Raw genomic sequence first — 16,460 nt, forward strand, 5'->3', positions numbered from 1 at the left:
CAGGTCCAGGAGCCTTTGTTGGTCCCATTTGGAACAACGCTACTTTAACTTCTTCATTGCTATATGGCCTGGAAAGCACCTCCTGCATATCATCTGTGAGTTTATTAGTAGCTGTAGTAAGGCAATCTTCCATTCTGTCACACGTGCCTGCTTTAAAAATATTCATGAAATAATTTGACGCCACCTCTGCCACTTCCTCAACTTTTTCCACCCATACCCCATTAGCATTCTTGATTCCCTCAATATAATTTCGTCGCCGTCTTTGGGAGGCTTTGGAATGGAAAAATTTAGTGTTCTTATCTCCATATTATAGCCAAGAAACTCGAGACCGCTGACGCCAAAATATCTCCTGCTTCAACAATAAATCATCAAGCTGTTTGCTCACCAGTAGGAAGTCACTTCTGCTTTCTTCAGTCAACTCACATTCATTCATCAACTCCAATTTCTTTTGTAGCCTCTTAATCTCCTCAGCTTCTGGTTTGGTCTTTGAAGAACCCCAAGCATAGAATTCAGCCCCACAAGTTTGGATACAGTCCTTAACACCCCTCAAACCTAAGGTGTCACCACCACCTTTTGCCCATGCCTTAGTCACGACTTCCTCACAATCATCCCACAACAACCAATTCTCTTCAAACTTGAAGCCACCAAACCCCCTTCCTCTAACTTGCCGATCCTTCATAGTTTTCAACAAAATAGGTAGATGATCAGAAGCATGACTGAACAAATGAGACACCGAACTTGCAGGAAAATTTTCCATCCACACCCTATTAGCCGTAGCTCTATCCAGCCTTTGTTTTGTATGGGTTGAACCTAGCCGCCTATTAGTCCATGTAAATTTATGCCCGGAAAACCCCAAATCAGCCAGCCCACAATCCTCCAAAGCAACCCGAAAATCCTCCATCTGATTATAATAAGGTGCATGGACACTTTGTTTCTCAGATGCATGAAGAATGGCATTAAAATCACCTATACAACACCAAGGACCCTCAATGAAAGACCGTAGATGAGTTAAAAGAGCCCATGACTTCCGCTTTTCATTTGCCTCTGGCCATCCATAGAACCCTGTGAGGTGCCACACAAAACCATCGTCTTCCATTACCTTTGCTAAAATATGGTTATCGGTAAAATTAATAACATCTAAGTTCATCTCCTCTTTCCACAGTAATGCCAACCCACCACCCGAATTTGGCTTTTTCAGAATCAATTTATTTTTAAAAGGTAAGTCACCACAATGCATCTCAAAACCACTTTTATCTAACCTTGTTTCCATCAAGAAACATACATCAAGAACTTGTTCCCTCACTAATTTGTGAAGGCTTTGAATTGTCCAAAGGTTCCCATGCCCTTGGCAGTTCCAACTTAAGAGCCTCATTGCTCTCGGCAAGGATGATTCAACACCCCTGCCGCTTCTAACATGTGTAAATCCTCACCAATCTTCCCCCTCTTGCCTGTACTCATTGTATCTTCTGCCTCCCCATCAGCACCCATAGCTAGCATGTTCCTTTTCCCCAATATGGACCTAGCTCCTTCTTTAATTAATTCCACAGGCCCAACATCCATACGGGCCAGCCTAGTCCATGTGGATTGCTTTTTAAGTTTGCTCAGCCCAGCCCCTTCTACAATGCTTTGCACGTGCTCTGGTTGAAGTGATTGCACCAAGTTAGTCCCCTCATCAACACCTGAATTTGGAACACCTAAAACTAAGGAGCAAGTGTCTCTGTTTTCCTTATCCAACCTTTCAAGCCCATGATTCTCGACCCTAACCTCGTGATGTGCCAAATCATCTCCACCTAAACCGGTTGCAACTTCCCCAACTGCTGTCCCTGTTTTGCACTGGTTGCTTTCCTCACCGCCGCTGCTCTCCTCCCCCATCGCCATACTCTGCAAACCCTGAGTACCTTCCCTCGCTTCATGGACATTATCATGCTTATTATCCTTCCCAAACCCCCTTCCTTGTGGTGACCGTGCCCTTCCTCCCATAGCCTTCAGCCAGTCGCCATAGCCACACTCCACAGCAGCTCCAGTTTTTCTTTTACAAAAGTACTTAGCACAGTAACGGAGATCATGCCCTATGAGACCACAGTAATGGCAAAAGACAGGCAAGCGTTCATACTTGAAGTTTACCCAATGTTTCCTCCCATCCGACCCTGCCAGAAAAGCCCCTCGCCTTATCTCTTTTTCTAACAGAATCGCAACCTTAACCCGCATAAAAAAGTTTTGACTCTCATTGATGCGCCGCTTCTCAACTTCCAAAACCCTACCCAACCGATTCCCCACCTCCTCTACTACCCGAGAAGTTCTCATGTCAAAAGGAGCCCCCCAAATTTGAACCCACAAAGATATGGATTCAAACTTGACATTCGCCGCCGTCATCCCCGACTCCCATCTGGTTAACAACAATGCTTGATTATCAAAACACCAAAGACCACCGGTATATACTCTGTCCAACTCAAACTCTGATCTGAACTTGAATTGAAATAGGTTTGACCCCACCTCAGCAACCTGCACTCCATCTTCCAACCCCCATGCTTTTTTGATTGTACTTAGAGCTGCTCTTTTATTAAACGGTTTGCAGGTTAAGAACTTGCCAATAAGACTCAAAGCACAACTTTCCAACTCTTCTCTCCGACCTTCATCTGATATTGGAATAGTCTCTTCTTCCCCCAAAGTTAATGTCATCTTCTCTAAAAACTGTGAGACGTCGTCTGCCATGGCTGTATAATCCGCAAAAGAAAAGGAAAAGAAAGGCAGCCCCTTAGGAAACCCTAAAGGAGAGAGCTCTCGTAGCCGAGAGAGAAAACGTTTTTATTTGAAATTTTCGAAATGTTGAAAACTTATATTTTTTTAATAAAAGATGGGATGGTTCAGCCTTTACTTCTTTTTCAGTTTTGAGCCCCACGTTGTGTGATGCATTAATTGCATCACATCAATAGAACCTTTTAGGTTTTTTTTTTTTTTTTTTTTTTTTTTTTTTTTTTTTTGAGTAGCAACTTTTTAGTTTTTTTATGCGAACAATTAAACTTTTTTGCTTTATATAAATAAATAAATAAATATATATATATATATATATTTTTTCTTTATATGCAATGAACAATTGAAGTAATGTTTTACGATAAACAGAGATTTTTGAAGTAATGTTTTATGGTAAATAGAGATTTTGTGTGTGTATAGATATATATATATATTAAATATATAAAATAGCGGTAAACTCGAAACAGTACGCCGGTATTGACTGGTACCCAAAACATATCGTATTGCTGGCCAAACCGGTACAGCCTCTAATGCGGTATTGACTTCCTTGGATAAAAATCTTTACCATATTCTCAAGTAGTTTTATATTACAATCAACCCTAATAAAGTATATATATATATATAAGAGTCAGGTCAGGGACTAGGGTCAGTCCGAGACAGATTAGGTGGAGCATCACAGATATACATCTACTTAAATTAGACTAGAATAATAGAATTCTATTTCAGATCTTAAGATAAAAAATAAATAAAATTAAAAAAAGATCTTAAGGTAAATAATAAATAAATAGATAAATAAAGAAGGAGAGAGACAGACTTATAATATAATTGAATCTCTTATATCATTACACATAATAAACCACAAAACAAACCCATTAATATATATATATATATATATATATATATATATATATATATATATATATATTTATATCTTCAAAAGATTCTACATAAACCACAAAACAAACCCATTAATTAATTTTTTCTCCAAAAAAAAAAAAAAAAAAGATCTGCATTAATTTATTGGATATTGAATAGAAGTGGTTGATGTCACTAATTCCATACCGTAAGCATGCCCAAGTTGCAGATTAAGATATTACTACATGCTTTAATTCTTCGATACAGTTCGCATCTTAAGAGGGCTAAGAGAACTAGTTCTCTCTCTTTTTTCATTTATAACTTTTTAATAGGATTTGTTTGCAATGTGCCATATATTGTGCGCATCAGTGGGAATAAGCATCTCACACACACACACACACGTACACACACACACACACATATATATATATATATATATATATATATATATATATATATATTAACAAAATCGATCTCAATTTCACTTGGGAAGTTATATATGTTGATTACCTAAAACTTCAAGATATATAACATGTTGGCAAATATGCTTTTTTGTGATCCTTAAAGTCTAAATCCTAAGGCACATTAGGCCGACATTCCCTAAAGCACAATAAGGTCGAATTTCTCTAGCGCACCACAAAGAAAATGATTGATACATGTAACCAGGCAAATAATGTAAATTTTATAATATTGATTAATTATAAAATAACTTTTTATCACACATTTAACATAAAAGTTATCAAAAAATAAATCTTTTGATAAACACTATGCAAATAAGTTACCGGAAATAAGCAAACTAAATCTAAACGCACTTTAAATCATCTTGATTGAAGAGAACTGTGATAAATTAATCTCCATGAGTTCTGCATTTGATATGAGATTCTTATAGTTGAATTGAGCTTGATGAACATGGAATATTTAAACAGATGAATAACTAGAACAAGACATGACCACTTCCTAGTTCTCCTTTCCCCTCCCAATAATTATCTTATATATCCGGCCAATATGGGTTTTACACCTTCTACGTACCCTCCCAAAGTTTAAGGCATCGTTCAATTAAAAAGGAAGCAGTAATTGTACAAGATACTAACAAGAAACAATAGATAGCAATTATTCCTCAGAGAGTGAGAGAGAAAAACCTATATCAATTAAAAACAATCCAAGTCAAATTAATTATGCACCATTTTGGTCCATTCTTGGTTGAAACTTGAAACTTGAAACTTGGAAATAAAAATCTTTGTCTTACTCTTCCCGTTTGGTTGGATGGAAAACTGGAGGATTGTTTTTATTTATTTATTTATTTTATAATCAATATGAGAGGATTGTTGTGGGAGCTTTTATTGTTTAATTGGGTGGATAGTTTATGGTAGATGTGGTTGTTTTCCACTCATGCCTACTCAAACTTATCCTTCCAAAATTAAAGGAAAATAAGAATAAAAATGTGTGTGAGTATCAAAAGACATTATTACCCTTATTACTCTATTATTTCAAACTACAACAAGGGTATAATAGTAATTTACTTTCTACCATTCCACTTTTCCATCCCTCCTACTAATAAGTGTGTGTTTGGCACTTACTTAAAAAGCTATATTATTTTATTATTCAACTTATTTTTGTTATTATTCATGAGCCCCACTACACTTATGATGGAAAATTAAAATTTTTTTTATTCTCCCACTTTTCAATCATCTCCAACTTTTTCCCATTCTCCCAACTAAACATCATGTAAAGTGCCTGATTTATTTTCTTTTTTTATTTTAAATTTGGGTTACTTTATAAAGATTAAAAAAAATGATATTTTACGGGCAATGGAGTCAATATTGTACTGTATCGGCCGGTTCAATCAAAATTTTTTGTGCCGATTAGTGAATCGGTACAGAAACCTCCTCATTTTGTGCTGCTTTACATACCAGTTGGTGACAGACAATACCGGATATACTGAGTAATATCGGCTATTTTAGTTAGAAAACAAAAATTGATCTATTTAAAAACTATTTAAAAAAAAAAAAAAAAAAAAAGAGAGAAAGAAGGAAGTTAGATTTTTCTTGGTGATGTCACTGACAATCACCACCATGACAACACAGATCGCTTGTCGCTAACTTGTGATACTTTGGAATAATTGGAATCTATAGTTATATTTTATATTTCCATGTCAATTCTTTGGTTTAGAAACATATTCATTGTCATTTTTACTACCAATAACGTATATGGTAGGGGTGATAATTCGTGTTCGCGTATTAAATTTTTGTCATGTCGACCTGTGAATATTTGACTATATGAGTTAACACTAATCTGACACGTTTATTAAATAGGTCAAGATTCCTCAACCTTAACACGACATATTTATTAAACGGGTCAGTTGTGTTGACTTGTTTATCAAATTTTATCAAAGTGGAAAAAAAAATACAAATTTTATTGTTAACCCAATTGATCTAAACTATGAAAAACCAAACAAATAGATTTTTTAAATATAAAATTTAGAACTAATGAATAATTACATCACAAATAATAATTTAAAACTAAAGCATATCTTAATATCACAAATGATTAATCACAATATGTCAAACAAAATAACATACAACTAATAAGTTTATATACCTAGGGTTTTGAAGGATGTATTAGTAAAATGACATTTAGTTAGACATGTCAAACGAGTACCATGAGTTGGACCCAAACACAACACGTTTATTAAACGGGTTAATCGCATCAACTCAAATATGATACGAACCTGTTAAGTTTCAACCTATAACCTGCTAAATTCATGTCATGTCAGGTTCATGGGTCATGTTGGATTTTGCCACCCCTGGTATATGGTAATAAATTCATTATTTTCATCATTGTCTAATTACGGGATATAATTATATAAAATTAAGGAAAAACAATACTTATTAAATGTAAGGTTTTGAATTATCAACTTTATAGGACTTATCATTTGAAAAGTTTACTATCTTGGATAGATTTAATGGAGAGCAATAATAATATTACCCATCTAACAAATTCTAAAAAGAAAAGATTGAGATAAAAAATGATGATCAAGTATTGTTTATGGGAAATAATAATTCAATCATGGAAGACTTTTATTTTCCTCTCATTTTCTAGTAATTCCATGATAATAGCAACACCATAATTAAAAACCAATTTTTATCAACATAATATTGGAATCATAGAAAAAAAGAAAGTGCTAGGTCAAAGGTGTAGTATTTCTAAAATCAATTATTGTACCTACAAGTACCAAAACCTCCCACATTATCATCACATACACAATATATAAATCAAAATGCAAATTGAATCTAAAAGAAAAAATAAATTTAAAGAGGAAAAAGAAAAGTTTCTCAATGTCGAAATCCTTTATTATTTCTCATGTGTGAACTTCATGTCATTTGCTTAGTGGTGGGTCAATCTTTAAGAATGAAGATCAATAAAATTACGCCTCTTGCTTCCCATAGCACGCATATCAAGGTGGTTGCACACTTGCCGCTTGAAATAGTAACAATCATTTGTGAATGGTAAAAAAAAAAATTTAGCCATAAAAGAAAAAAAAAATTTTCTCCATCACAAATACTTAATTTGTTCGTCATAAGATATGTATATGAAAAATATGTAAAGTAAGAAAATAAAGTATTCAATGGTGTTGAGGGAGGGGAAATATTAAGGAAGAGGAAGAGGCCTTGTATGTTTTGGTAATTAAAAAGTGTATATATATCTAGTAAGTTGAATAGTTAATGCGATGTTTTTTTTTTTTTTTTTTTTTTGAAAAAAAGAGAAAAACCTCGTCGAATCTAATGTAGTAGCATAATAGTAGGTTTGAATAAAGGCCTTTTGGGCTACCATATAGGTTTATGGAAAACTTTGAGACTTTTCATATTCATTATTAATTTTTTTACCAAAATTTTTTTTGGAGAGAAAATAATTTCTTTTATAAATGAGAATTAGATTTTCTATTCTATATTTTTTATATTCATTTTCAATATTTTTCTAAAAAAATCATTGTAAAAATAAATATATACATATAAATAAATAAATAAATAAGTAGATAGTTATTTTATAACCTACCATTTATATCTATTTTTTTAATTTTTTGTTTTGTAATTTTGTTTGTGAAAAGTAATTAATGGACATTGAAAGCAATAAAAAAGATGACTTGTCTTTGTTTTATGTCTTTAGAAAGAGACGTATGTCATTACTGTGTGCATCTTCCAATTTGGAAATCTAATTTTTATATTATATAATATAATAGATAAATAGATAGATAGTTATTCATAAATAATGACTATTCCTTTTAATAAAAAAAATAACTAAACTACATTTTAGCTAAATTACAGTTGACTAAACATTTTGCTAAGTGTTTGGGGTTAAAGGGATAGGGGTTAGGGTAGTTGTTAGAAGGAGCATTTCTAACCAATATCCAATAAGGAAAAAAATCAGATTACATATTTTTATTTTTTATTAAATACACGTTTAAAGGCATTTTTTTGCTAAATATTTGGTTTTTGAAAAAAAAAAATTTGTTTCAAAGCTTCCATCACAACTTATTTAGTTATGTAACTTTTTTTAAAAATTTTATTTTATAGAAAGTCAAGTTCCAACATGAAACTCGATTTTTTTCTAAAATCAAGTTCTATACAATTTAGTGGAACTTGAGTTTAAGAAAATCGAGTTCCACACTTACTATGTGTATGTTTGGATAGCAAGTTTAAGTGCTGCGTCTGCGTATTCTCTTCTTCTTCTTCTTTTTTTTTTTTTTTTTTTTTTTTTTTTCAGCCGCAATTGTTGACCGGTTTTTTGTGAACAGTGCATAAATGTACTGTTCACGGGTCCCACAAACTCCACTTTTTATCAACTTTTTCATTAAAAATAGGTCCCACGATACTATTTACACATTTAAAAATTATTTTGCTACAGTGTTTTCAGTTTTCAGTTTCAGCAAAATAAGTTCTATCCAAACAGACCCTATATATCACTGAATTGCATATATAAAACTTAATTTTGGAAAAGTCCGAGTTTGGAAAAAGGCTATTAAAATAAGTTGCAAAAGAAGATGTGCATGAATTCGAGGGAATGTTTCTTGGCTTTCGCACTCAATTTAAAGTCACCTCAGTCATTGGGCATGTGTTCAGGTCATTATTCTCTCATAAATCTCCCAAAAATTGTACTTTAATCAATACTATACTGGTTACTTGATACCCTTAAATTCAACTTTCTTTGTTTACTGTAATGTGCTTGTTCAATGTAGGCTTAAATGAAGTGTTTGCTTTGGTCCTTTATATGACAAGGCCAAACAAAAAACTGACATGTTATCACTCCATAGGGACTAAAAGTGGTAACTTTAAGCTTTTTTAGGGACTAAAATTGCAATAATGCTAAGACCACAACTAAAGCCACAACTTGTCAACGGGGCAAGTTGAGTGATGGAGTTGTGGATCCACTACTCATAACTTACCACATGGACAAATTGTGGCAAAAATTGTTGTCCTAGCATTTTTGCTAAAATTGAGCACTTTAAGTTTTTTTGGGGACTAAAATTGCTCACAGGTTAAAGTTTAGGGATCAGCAGTGTATTTTGGACTTCTATGTATTATTTGGTCTTCATTGATTCTTATTTATGCTTTACAATATTTGGATGCATCCATGTACTATCTTTAAACGATTTCTTGTTACAAGTTATGCCATCAGTGTTTTTTCTTTGTAATTTTCCAGTGAGCATGTGCTCTCTTCCACTAATAAATTCAAAACTTGTGCATAGTTTGAGCATAGGAAGAAATGCTAGTTCCAGTTGAGAGAAAAAAAAGTGAAATCTTTTGTTGGAACACATAAAATGTTTCTGTTTTCATAGAAACTGACAAGGAACCAAGTGAATTCTGTTTTCGCAGATTTGAATATTGATTTTAAATTATAATGTCATCATTTGCATTCGTCGTGTTCAGTTACTCGAGTAGTTGTAACTTGTAAGTCTAATCATCTGAGAGAAACTGGAAATTTCCAGTGTTTAGCAAATGTAACAAGTAGCATTAGTTTTAATTCACCACTGCTTTTGAATTGTTAATTCTATCTAGTACAACTTTCTATGCTTTGCCGGTCTCGATGACTTGTGGTTAGATTTTTCAATGTACTGTTTTTTCTTTGTGTGAATCTAGTGTAGATTTTCCAGCAACATATCAAACTTGGACAGCCACCGACCCTTTGGATCTTTTCCAAGCTCAAATTACTAAGGCAGAATCAAACCCTAAGGTATAGCCTTTTTTATGCTTCCTTTCTATTTTTAGTTTCTTTTTCTTTCCATGTTCGTCTTTTTTTTTTCTTCCTCCACACCCTCCCCCCCCCCCCCCCCCCCCCCCCCCACCCCCCCCAAAAAAAATTCTGGAATTTTTTTACTAATTTAAAAGGACTGGTTGGAATGAATTTTCCTTTGTGGCCCAAAACCTTTTTTATTTTTTGATAAGTTGCCCCAAACCAGAGTTCTTGCAGTAGTTGGCAACTTGGCATAACCTTTTACATGCTGAAATATTGTTGCTGGATATGTAAGCTGCATTATCCGAGATTCTGAGTACATGAAAGATACGTACATATAGAACAGATTTGGCACATGAAAGCAGTTTTTCTATGGTTTTAACTTATATCTGGTTTGAAGATTAATCTAGGGAAATCTGAGTGCCAGGGCTTGAAGTTGTGGTCGGTTTTTTGAGGTGTAAGGTAGCTCACTTGCCCATGACTTATTTGGGTCTATCTCTAGGCTCCACTTTTAAAGCAAAAGCTGATTGGCCTGGTGTTCTAGAGAAAATGGAGAGGCACTTGGCTGGTTGGAAGAGCATGTAGCTTTCTAATGGTGGACAGCCCACATTGATTAAGAGTACTTTATCTAGCTTGCCTACTTACTATCTATCTCTGTTCCCAATCCCAATGAGTATTGTGCGGCTCATGGAGAAGTCACAGCAGGATTTTTTTTTTTTCTTTTTTGGTTGTGTGGGGGGAGGAATGGGAAATATGGGGGGTTTAGGCGTTTGGGATTTGGAGGTATGCAATGGAGAGGGACACTTTGTGGAGACAGGCGGTGTATACCAAATATGGAAGAATGGGGGGGGGGGGGGGGGGGGGGGATGGTGTTTTAATAATGTGCAGGGGATCTTATGGTGTGTGCTTGTGGAAGACTATTAGGAAGGGATAAGACACCTTTCAATGATTTGTTAGCTTTAAGGTGTGGGATGGCTCTTCTGTCAGGTTTTGGCATGATTCGTGGTGTGGGGAGCTCCCTTTCAAAGAGATTTCTCCTGAGCTTTATGCTATTTCCCGTAATAGGAATGCTTCAGTAATAGAGCTCCTATCTTTCTCAAGGGATAGTCACCGTTGGAATTTCAGTTTTAATAGGTTGGTACAGGATTGGGAGTTAGAGTGCATTTTTTATGGATCTGATTTATTCGACACCAATGAGACGGGATGGAATGAATAGGATATGTTGGAAAGTGTCTTCTGGAGGTATTTTTGAAGTTAATCCTATTATAAGGTGTTGCATTCTATAGCTAAATCGGCTTTTCCTTGGAAGCTTTTGTGGAAACCTAAAGTTCCAAACAAGTTTAGTTTTTCTATGGACTATGGCGTGGGGAAAAAAAATTAACCATTGATGAGGAGGTGCCCAATCATTGTGGTCATTGGTGTTGCATGTGCAAAAAGGATGGGGAGTCCACAGATCATTTACTATTACATTGTCCTGTAGCTAGGGAGTTGTAGAATATGTCACTCTTGCTCTTTGGGGTACATTTTTTTATGCCTAGTGGTGTTAAAGGAGCTTCTTGCTTGTTGGAGTATGATCCCTCATTGCCTCATGTGGGGTATGTGGCAGGATAGGAATACTCGGACCTTTGAAGGGTGTGAAAGATCAATTCAGGATTTGAAGCTTGCGCTCTTCTAGACTTTGTTTGAGTGGACAAATGCATCAGAAAGTTTTTACTTTTTCTTCTTTGCTTGATTTGCTTGATAGTTGTAATTTTCATGTGTCATAGTTTTGTATGTTCGCTGGGTTCTTAGCACACTGCCTGTGCTTTGTTTCTTTGTACTCTTTCTTTTTTTTTTTTTTTTAATGAAGCATTATTACTTATATAAAAAGAAAGTATACATAGTATTATTTGTTTTATTTACTTAGCCAAAAAGAATTATTTGTTTTATATGGAAGTATTAAGAAACTATGCGATGTGTTGCTTGTATTGTGTGGTTCTTGGAAGTTCGGGAAGCTGTTATGAGTGTTTGAATATAGAAGATTTTAATGAATCAGATATGTGGACATATCAGTGACTGTGGGCATGTCCGCTTGCTTGCATCAGTTGACATCTTTTGCAAGTTCTTGTCCCATGTCATGCATGCAAATTTTTTTTCCTCCCGCAAGAGGTGCAACAAGTAAAATTTTTGGATTTGAATTTATCTATATTACTATTTAAGGGGCCGATCATGTTTGGATCGAATTTTTTTTTTCCCCAAATACCCCTACACCTGGACAAAATTAGAGGACAATCAAGTAAAATTATATTTCTAACTTTTAAACAACCCACTACTAAATAACTTCACATCCACTAAACCACTACAACTAAAATTCAAATTTGCTACAAACACTCCTATCAAAATCAGGCAACCAACTATCCTCTTCTTCTTCCTTTTTTCTTTTTTCTTTTTCAAAAAAAAAAAAAAAATCTCTTTTGCAGGATCTCCTATTTTTTTCCCTCTCCTACACGATAAGTTGCTTTTTTAAAAAAAGCCTTACTTCTTTTTATGGAAGAAAAAACCCTTATTCTTATCCCTTTTTTTTTATTTATAATTATTATCCTTATTCATCATTAAAAAAAAATTCTTTTTTGCAACATCTTTTTTTTCCCTCTCCTTCACGTTAATTTCGTTTAAAAAAAAAAAGAAAAAAAAGAAAAGAAAAGAAACACTCTTACTTTTTTTTTGCTTATCCTTATCCAGAAAAAACTCCATCAGGAAAACTCTCCACGTGTTTATTACAATAACTTCCTACTAAATATTACTAACATCCCAGTAACAGTGGTCACTAACTACAACAAATTTCTCCTAAATTCAAGCACCGAATTTTGCTATTGAAATTTTAATAAAAAAATAATTGAAGCGTAGTATTTTTTGTTCGGGTAATTCTATAGTACCCTCCCCTTTTTTTGGGGATACAGTATCCACTAGTAAGTAACCTGCTATATTAGGTTACCAAAACATCACATTTGATGGTACCATCCTCTTCTTCTTCTTTTTTCTTTTTTTGTTTTTTTTTTTAAAAAAAAAAAAATCACTTTTGCAAGATCTCATCTTTTTTTCCCTCTCCTACACGTTAAGTTGCTTTTTTAAAAAAGCCTTACTTCTTTTTTTGGGGGAAAAACGCCTTATTCTTATCCCTTTTTTTTATAATTATTATCCTTATCCCATCATTAAAAAAAATTCTTTTTTGCAAGATCTTTTTTTTTTCCACTCCTTCACGTTAATTTCATTTTTTTTATTTTATTTAAAAAAAAAAAAAACTCTTACATTTTTTTTTTTTTTTTTTGCATATCCTTCTCCAAATAAAACTCCATCTGGAAAACTCTCCATGTGTTCCTTACAATAACTTCCTACTAAATATTACTAATAGCCCAGTAACAGTGGTCACTAACTACAACAAACTTCTCCTAAATTCAAGCACCGAATTTTGCAATAGAAATTTTAATAAAAAAATAATTGAAGAGTGGTATTTTTTGTTCAGATAATTCTACAATACCCTCCCTTTTTTTTAGGGGTACGGTACCCACTAGAAGGAAACTTGCTATATCAGGTTACCAAAACATTACATTTGATGGTACCATCCACTTCCTCTTCTTTCTTTCTTTTTCTTTTTTTTCTTTTAAAAAAAAAAAAAATCTCTTTTGCAAAATATCCTCTCTTTTTCCCTCTCCAACACGTTAAGTTACTTTTTAAAAAAAGCCTTACTTCTTTTTATGGGGGAAAAACCCCTTACTCATATCCCCATTTTTTTTTTATAATTATTATCCTTATCCCATCATAAAAAAAAAAAAATCTTTTTTGCAACTTTTTTTTTTTCTCCTCCTTCATGTTAATTTGGGTAAAAAAAAAAAAAAAAAAAAAAAAAACTCTTACTTTTTTTTTTTGCTTATCCTTATCCAAAAAAAAACTGTATCTTGAAAACTCTTCACGTGTTCCTTACAATAACTTCCTACTAAATATTACTAACATCCCAATAACAATGGTCACAAACTACAACAAACTTCTCCGAAATTCAAGCACCGAATTTACAATTGAAATTTTTATAAAAAAATAATTGAAGCGTGGTATTTTTTGTTCGGGTAATTCTACAGTACCCACCCTTTTTTATGGGGGTACGGTACCCACTAGTAGGCAATCTGCTATAACAGGTTACCAAAACATCACATTTGATGGTACCATCCTCTTCTTCTTCCTTTTTTCTTTTTCTTTTTTTTAAAAAAAAAAAAAAATCTCTTTTGCAGGGTCTCCTCTTTTTTTGCCCCTCCTACACGTTAAGTTGCTTTTTTAAAAAAGTTTTACTTCTTTTTATGGCGGAAAAACCCTTTATTCTTATCCCTTTTTTTATAATTATTATCCTCATCCCATCATTAAAAAAAATTATTTTTTGCAACATCTTTTTTTTCCTCTTCTTCACGTTAATTTCGTAAAAAAAAAAAAAAAAAAAAAAAAAAAAAAAAAAAAAACTCTTACTTTTTATTTTGCTTATCCTTATCCAAAAAAACCTCCATCAGGAAAACTCTCCACGTGTTCTTACAATAACTTCCTACTAAATATTACTAACATCCCTGTAACAATGGTCACTAATTACAACAAACTTCTCCTAAATTCAATCACCGAATTTTGCTATTAAATTTTAATAAAAAAAGAATTGAAGCGTGATATTTTTTGTTCAAGTAATTCTACAGTACCCTCCCTTGTTTTGGGGGTACGGTACCCACTAGTAGGCAACCTGTTATATCAGGTTACCAAAACATCACATTCGGTGGTACCATCCTCTTCTTCATCTTTTTTTCTTTTTTTTTAAAAAAAAAAAAAATCTCTTTTGCAGGATATCTTCTTTTTTTCCCTCTCCTACACGTTAAGTTGTTTTTTAAAAAAAGCCTTACTTCTTTTTCTGGGGGGAAAAACCCCTTACTCTTATCCCCATGTTTTATAATTATTATCCTTATCTGATCATTAAAAAAAATTCTTTTCTGCAAGATCTTTTTTTTTTCCTTTCCTTCATGTTAATTTGGTTTAAAAAAAAAAGGAAAAGAAGAAAAAGTCTTTTTATTTTTTTTATGCTTATCCTTATTCAAAAAAAAAAAACTCAATCAGGAAAACTCTCCACGTGTTCCTTACAATAACTTCCTACTAAATATTACTAACAGCCTTGTAACAGTGGTCACTAACTGCAACAAACTTCTCAGAAATTCAAGCAAAGAATTTTGCAATTTAAATTTTAATAAAAACATAATTGAAGCGTGGTATTTTTTGTTCGGGTAATTCTACCATACCCTCCCATTTTTTTGGGGATATAGTACGCACTAGTAGGCAACCTGCTATATCAGGTTACCAAAACATCACATTTGATGATACCATTCTTTTCTTCATTTTTTTTTTCTAAAAAATCACTTTTGCAGGATCTCCTTTTTTTTTCCCTCTCCTACACGTTAAGTTGCTTTTTATAAAAAGAATTACTTCTTTTTATGGTGGAAAAACCCCTCACTCTTATCCCTTTTTTTTATATAATTATAATCGTTATCCCATCGTTAAAAAAATTCTTTTTGGCAACATCTTTTTTTTTTCCACTCCCTCACGTTAATTTCGTTATTTTTTTTTAAAAAGAAAAACTCTTTCTTTTCTTTTTTTTGCTTATCCTTATCAAAAAAAACTGCATCAGGAAAACTCTCCACGTGTTCCTTACAATAACTTCCTACTGAATATTACTAACAGCCTAGTAATAGTGGTCACCAACTACAAAAAACATCTCCTAAATTCAAGCACCGAATTTTGCTATTGAAATTTTAATAAAAAAATAATTGAAGCGTGGTATTTTTTGTTCGGGTAATTCTACAGTACCCTCCCTTTTTTGTGGGGGTATGGTACCCACTAGTAGCCAACGTGCTATATCCGGTTACCAAAACATCATATTTGATGGTACCATCCTTTTCTTTTTTTTTCTTTTTTTTTTTTAAAAAATCTCTTTTGCAAGATCTCCTCCTTTTTTCCCACTCCTACACGTTAACTTGCTTTTAAAAAAAAATTTTAAAAAGCCATACTTCTTTTTTCTGGGGGAAAAACCCCTTGCTCTTATCCCTTTTTTTCTAATTATTATCCTTATCCCATCATTAAAAAAAATATTTTTTTGCAAGATCTTTTTTTTTTCCCTCTCCTTCATGTTAATTTGGTTTTAAAAAAAAAATTTTTCTTACTTTTTTTTTTTTTTTGCTTATCCTTATCCAAAAAAAACTCCATCAGGAAAACTCTCCATGTGTTCCTTACAATAACTTCCTACTAAATATTACTAACATCCAAGTAACAATGGTCACTAACTACAATAAACTTCTCCTAAATTCAAGCACCGAATTTTGCTATTTAAGTTTAAATAAAAAAACAATTGAAGCGTGGTATTTCTTGTTCGGGTAATTCTACAGTACCATCCCTTTTTTTTGGGGGTACGGTACCCACTAGTAGGCAACTTGCTATATCAAGTTACCAAAACATCACATTTGATGGTACCATCCTCTTCTTCTTCTTTTTTTCTTAAAAAAAAAAAAAAAAAAAAAAAAAAAATCTATTTTGCAGGTTCTCCCTTTTTTCTCCCTCTCCTACACGTTAAGTTG

The 16,460-nt window shown here is 33.1% G+C and overlaps 2 protein-coding genes across 2 annotated transcripts in view; one reads left to right on the top strand and one right to left on the bottom strand.

Annotated features, from left to right (window-relative positions):
- Positions 1-307: 307 nt before the first annotated feature.
- Positions 308-1,372, bottom strand: LOC126690037 (uncharacterized). The gene has a single exon (XM_050385179.1). The coding sequence runs from the start codon at positions 1,370-1,372 to the stop codon at positions 308-310; it is 1,065 nt and encodes a 354-aa protein (XP_050241136.1).
- Positions 1,373-8,689: 7,317 nt separating this feature from the next.
- Positions 8,690-16,460, top strand: part of LOC126733366 (DNA topoisomerase 3-beta) — a 97,940-nt gene continuing 90,169 nt past the window's right edge. The window contains exon 1 of the mRNA XM_050436631.1: positions 8,690-8,723. Coding sequence (XP_050292588.1) covers positions 8,714-8,723 — 10 coding nt within the window. The 5' untranslated portion in view covers positions 8,690-8,713. The remainder of the gene's footprint in view (positions 8,724-16,460) is intronic.

Source organism: Quercus robur, chromosome 6, assembly GCF_932294415.1.
Source record: "Quercus robur chromosome 6, dhQueRobu3.1, whole genome shotgun sequence".
Lineage (NCBI taxonomy): Eukaryota > Viridiplantae > Streptophyta > Magnoliopsida > Fagales > Fagaceae > Quercus > Quercus robur.

Bases quoted from the DNA above. Each gene is read 5' to 3' on its own strand.
- LOC126690037 (XM_050385179.1), bottom strand. From the start codon at position 1,372: ATGAGGCTCTTAAGTTGGAACTGCCAAGGGCATGGGAACCTTTGGACA.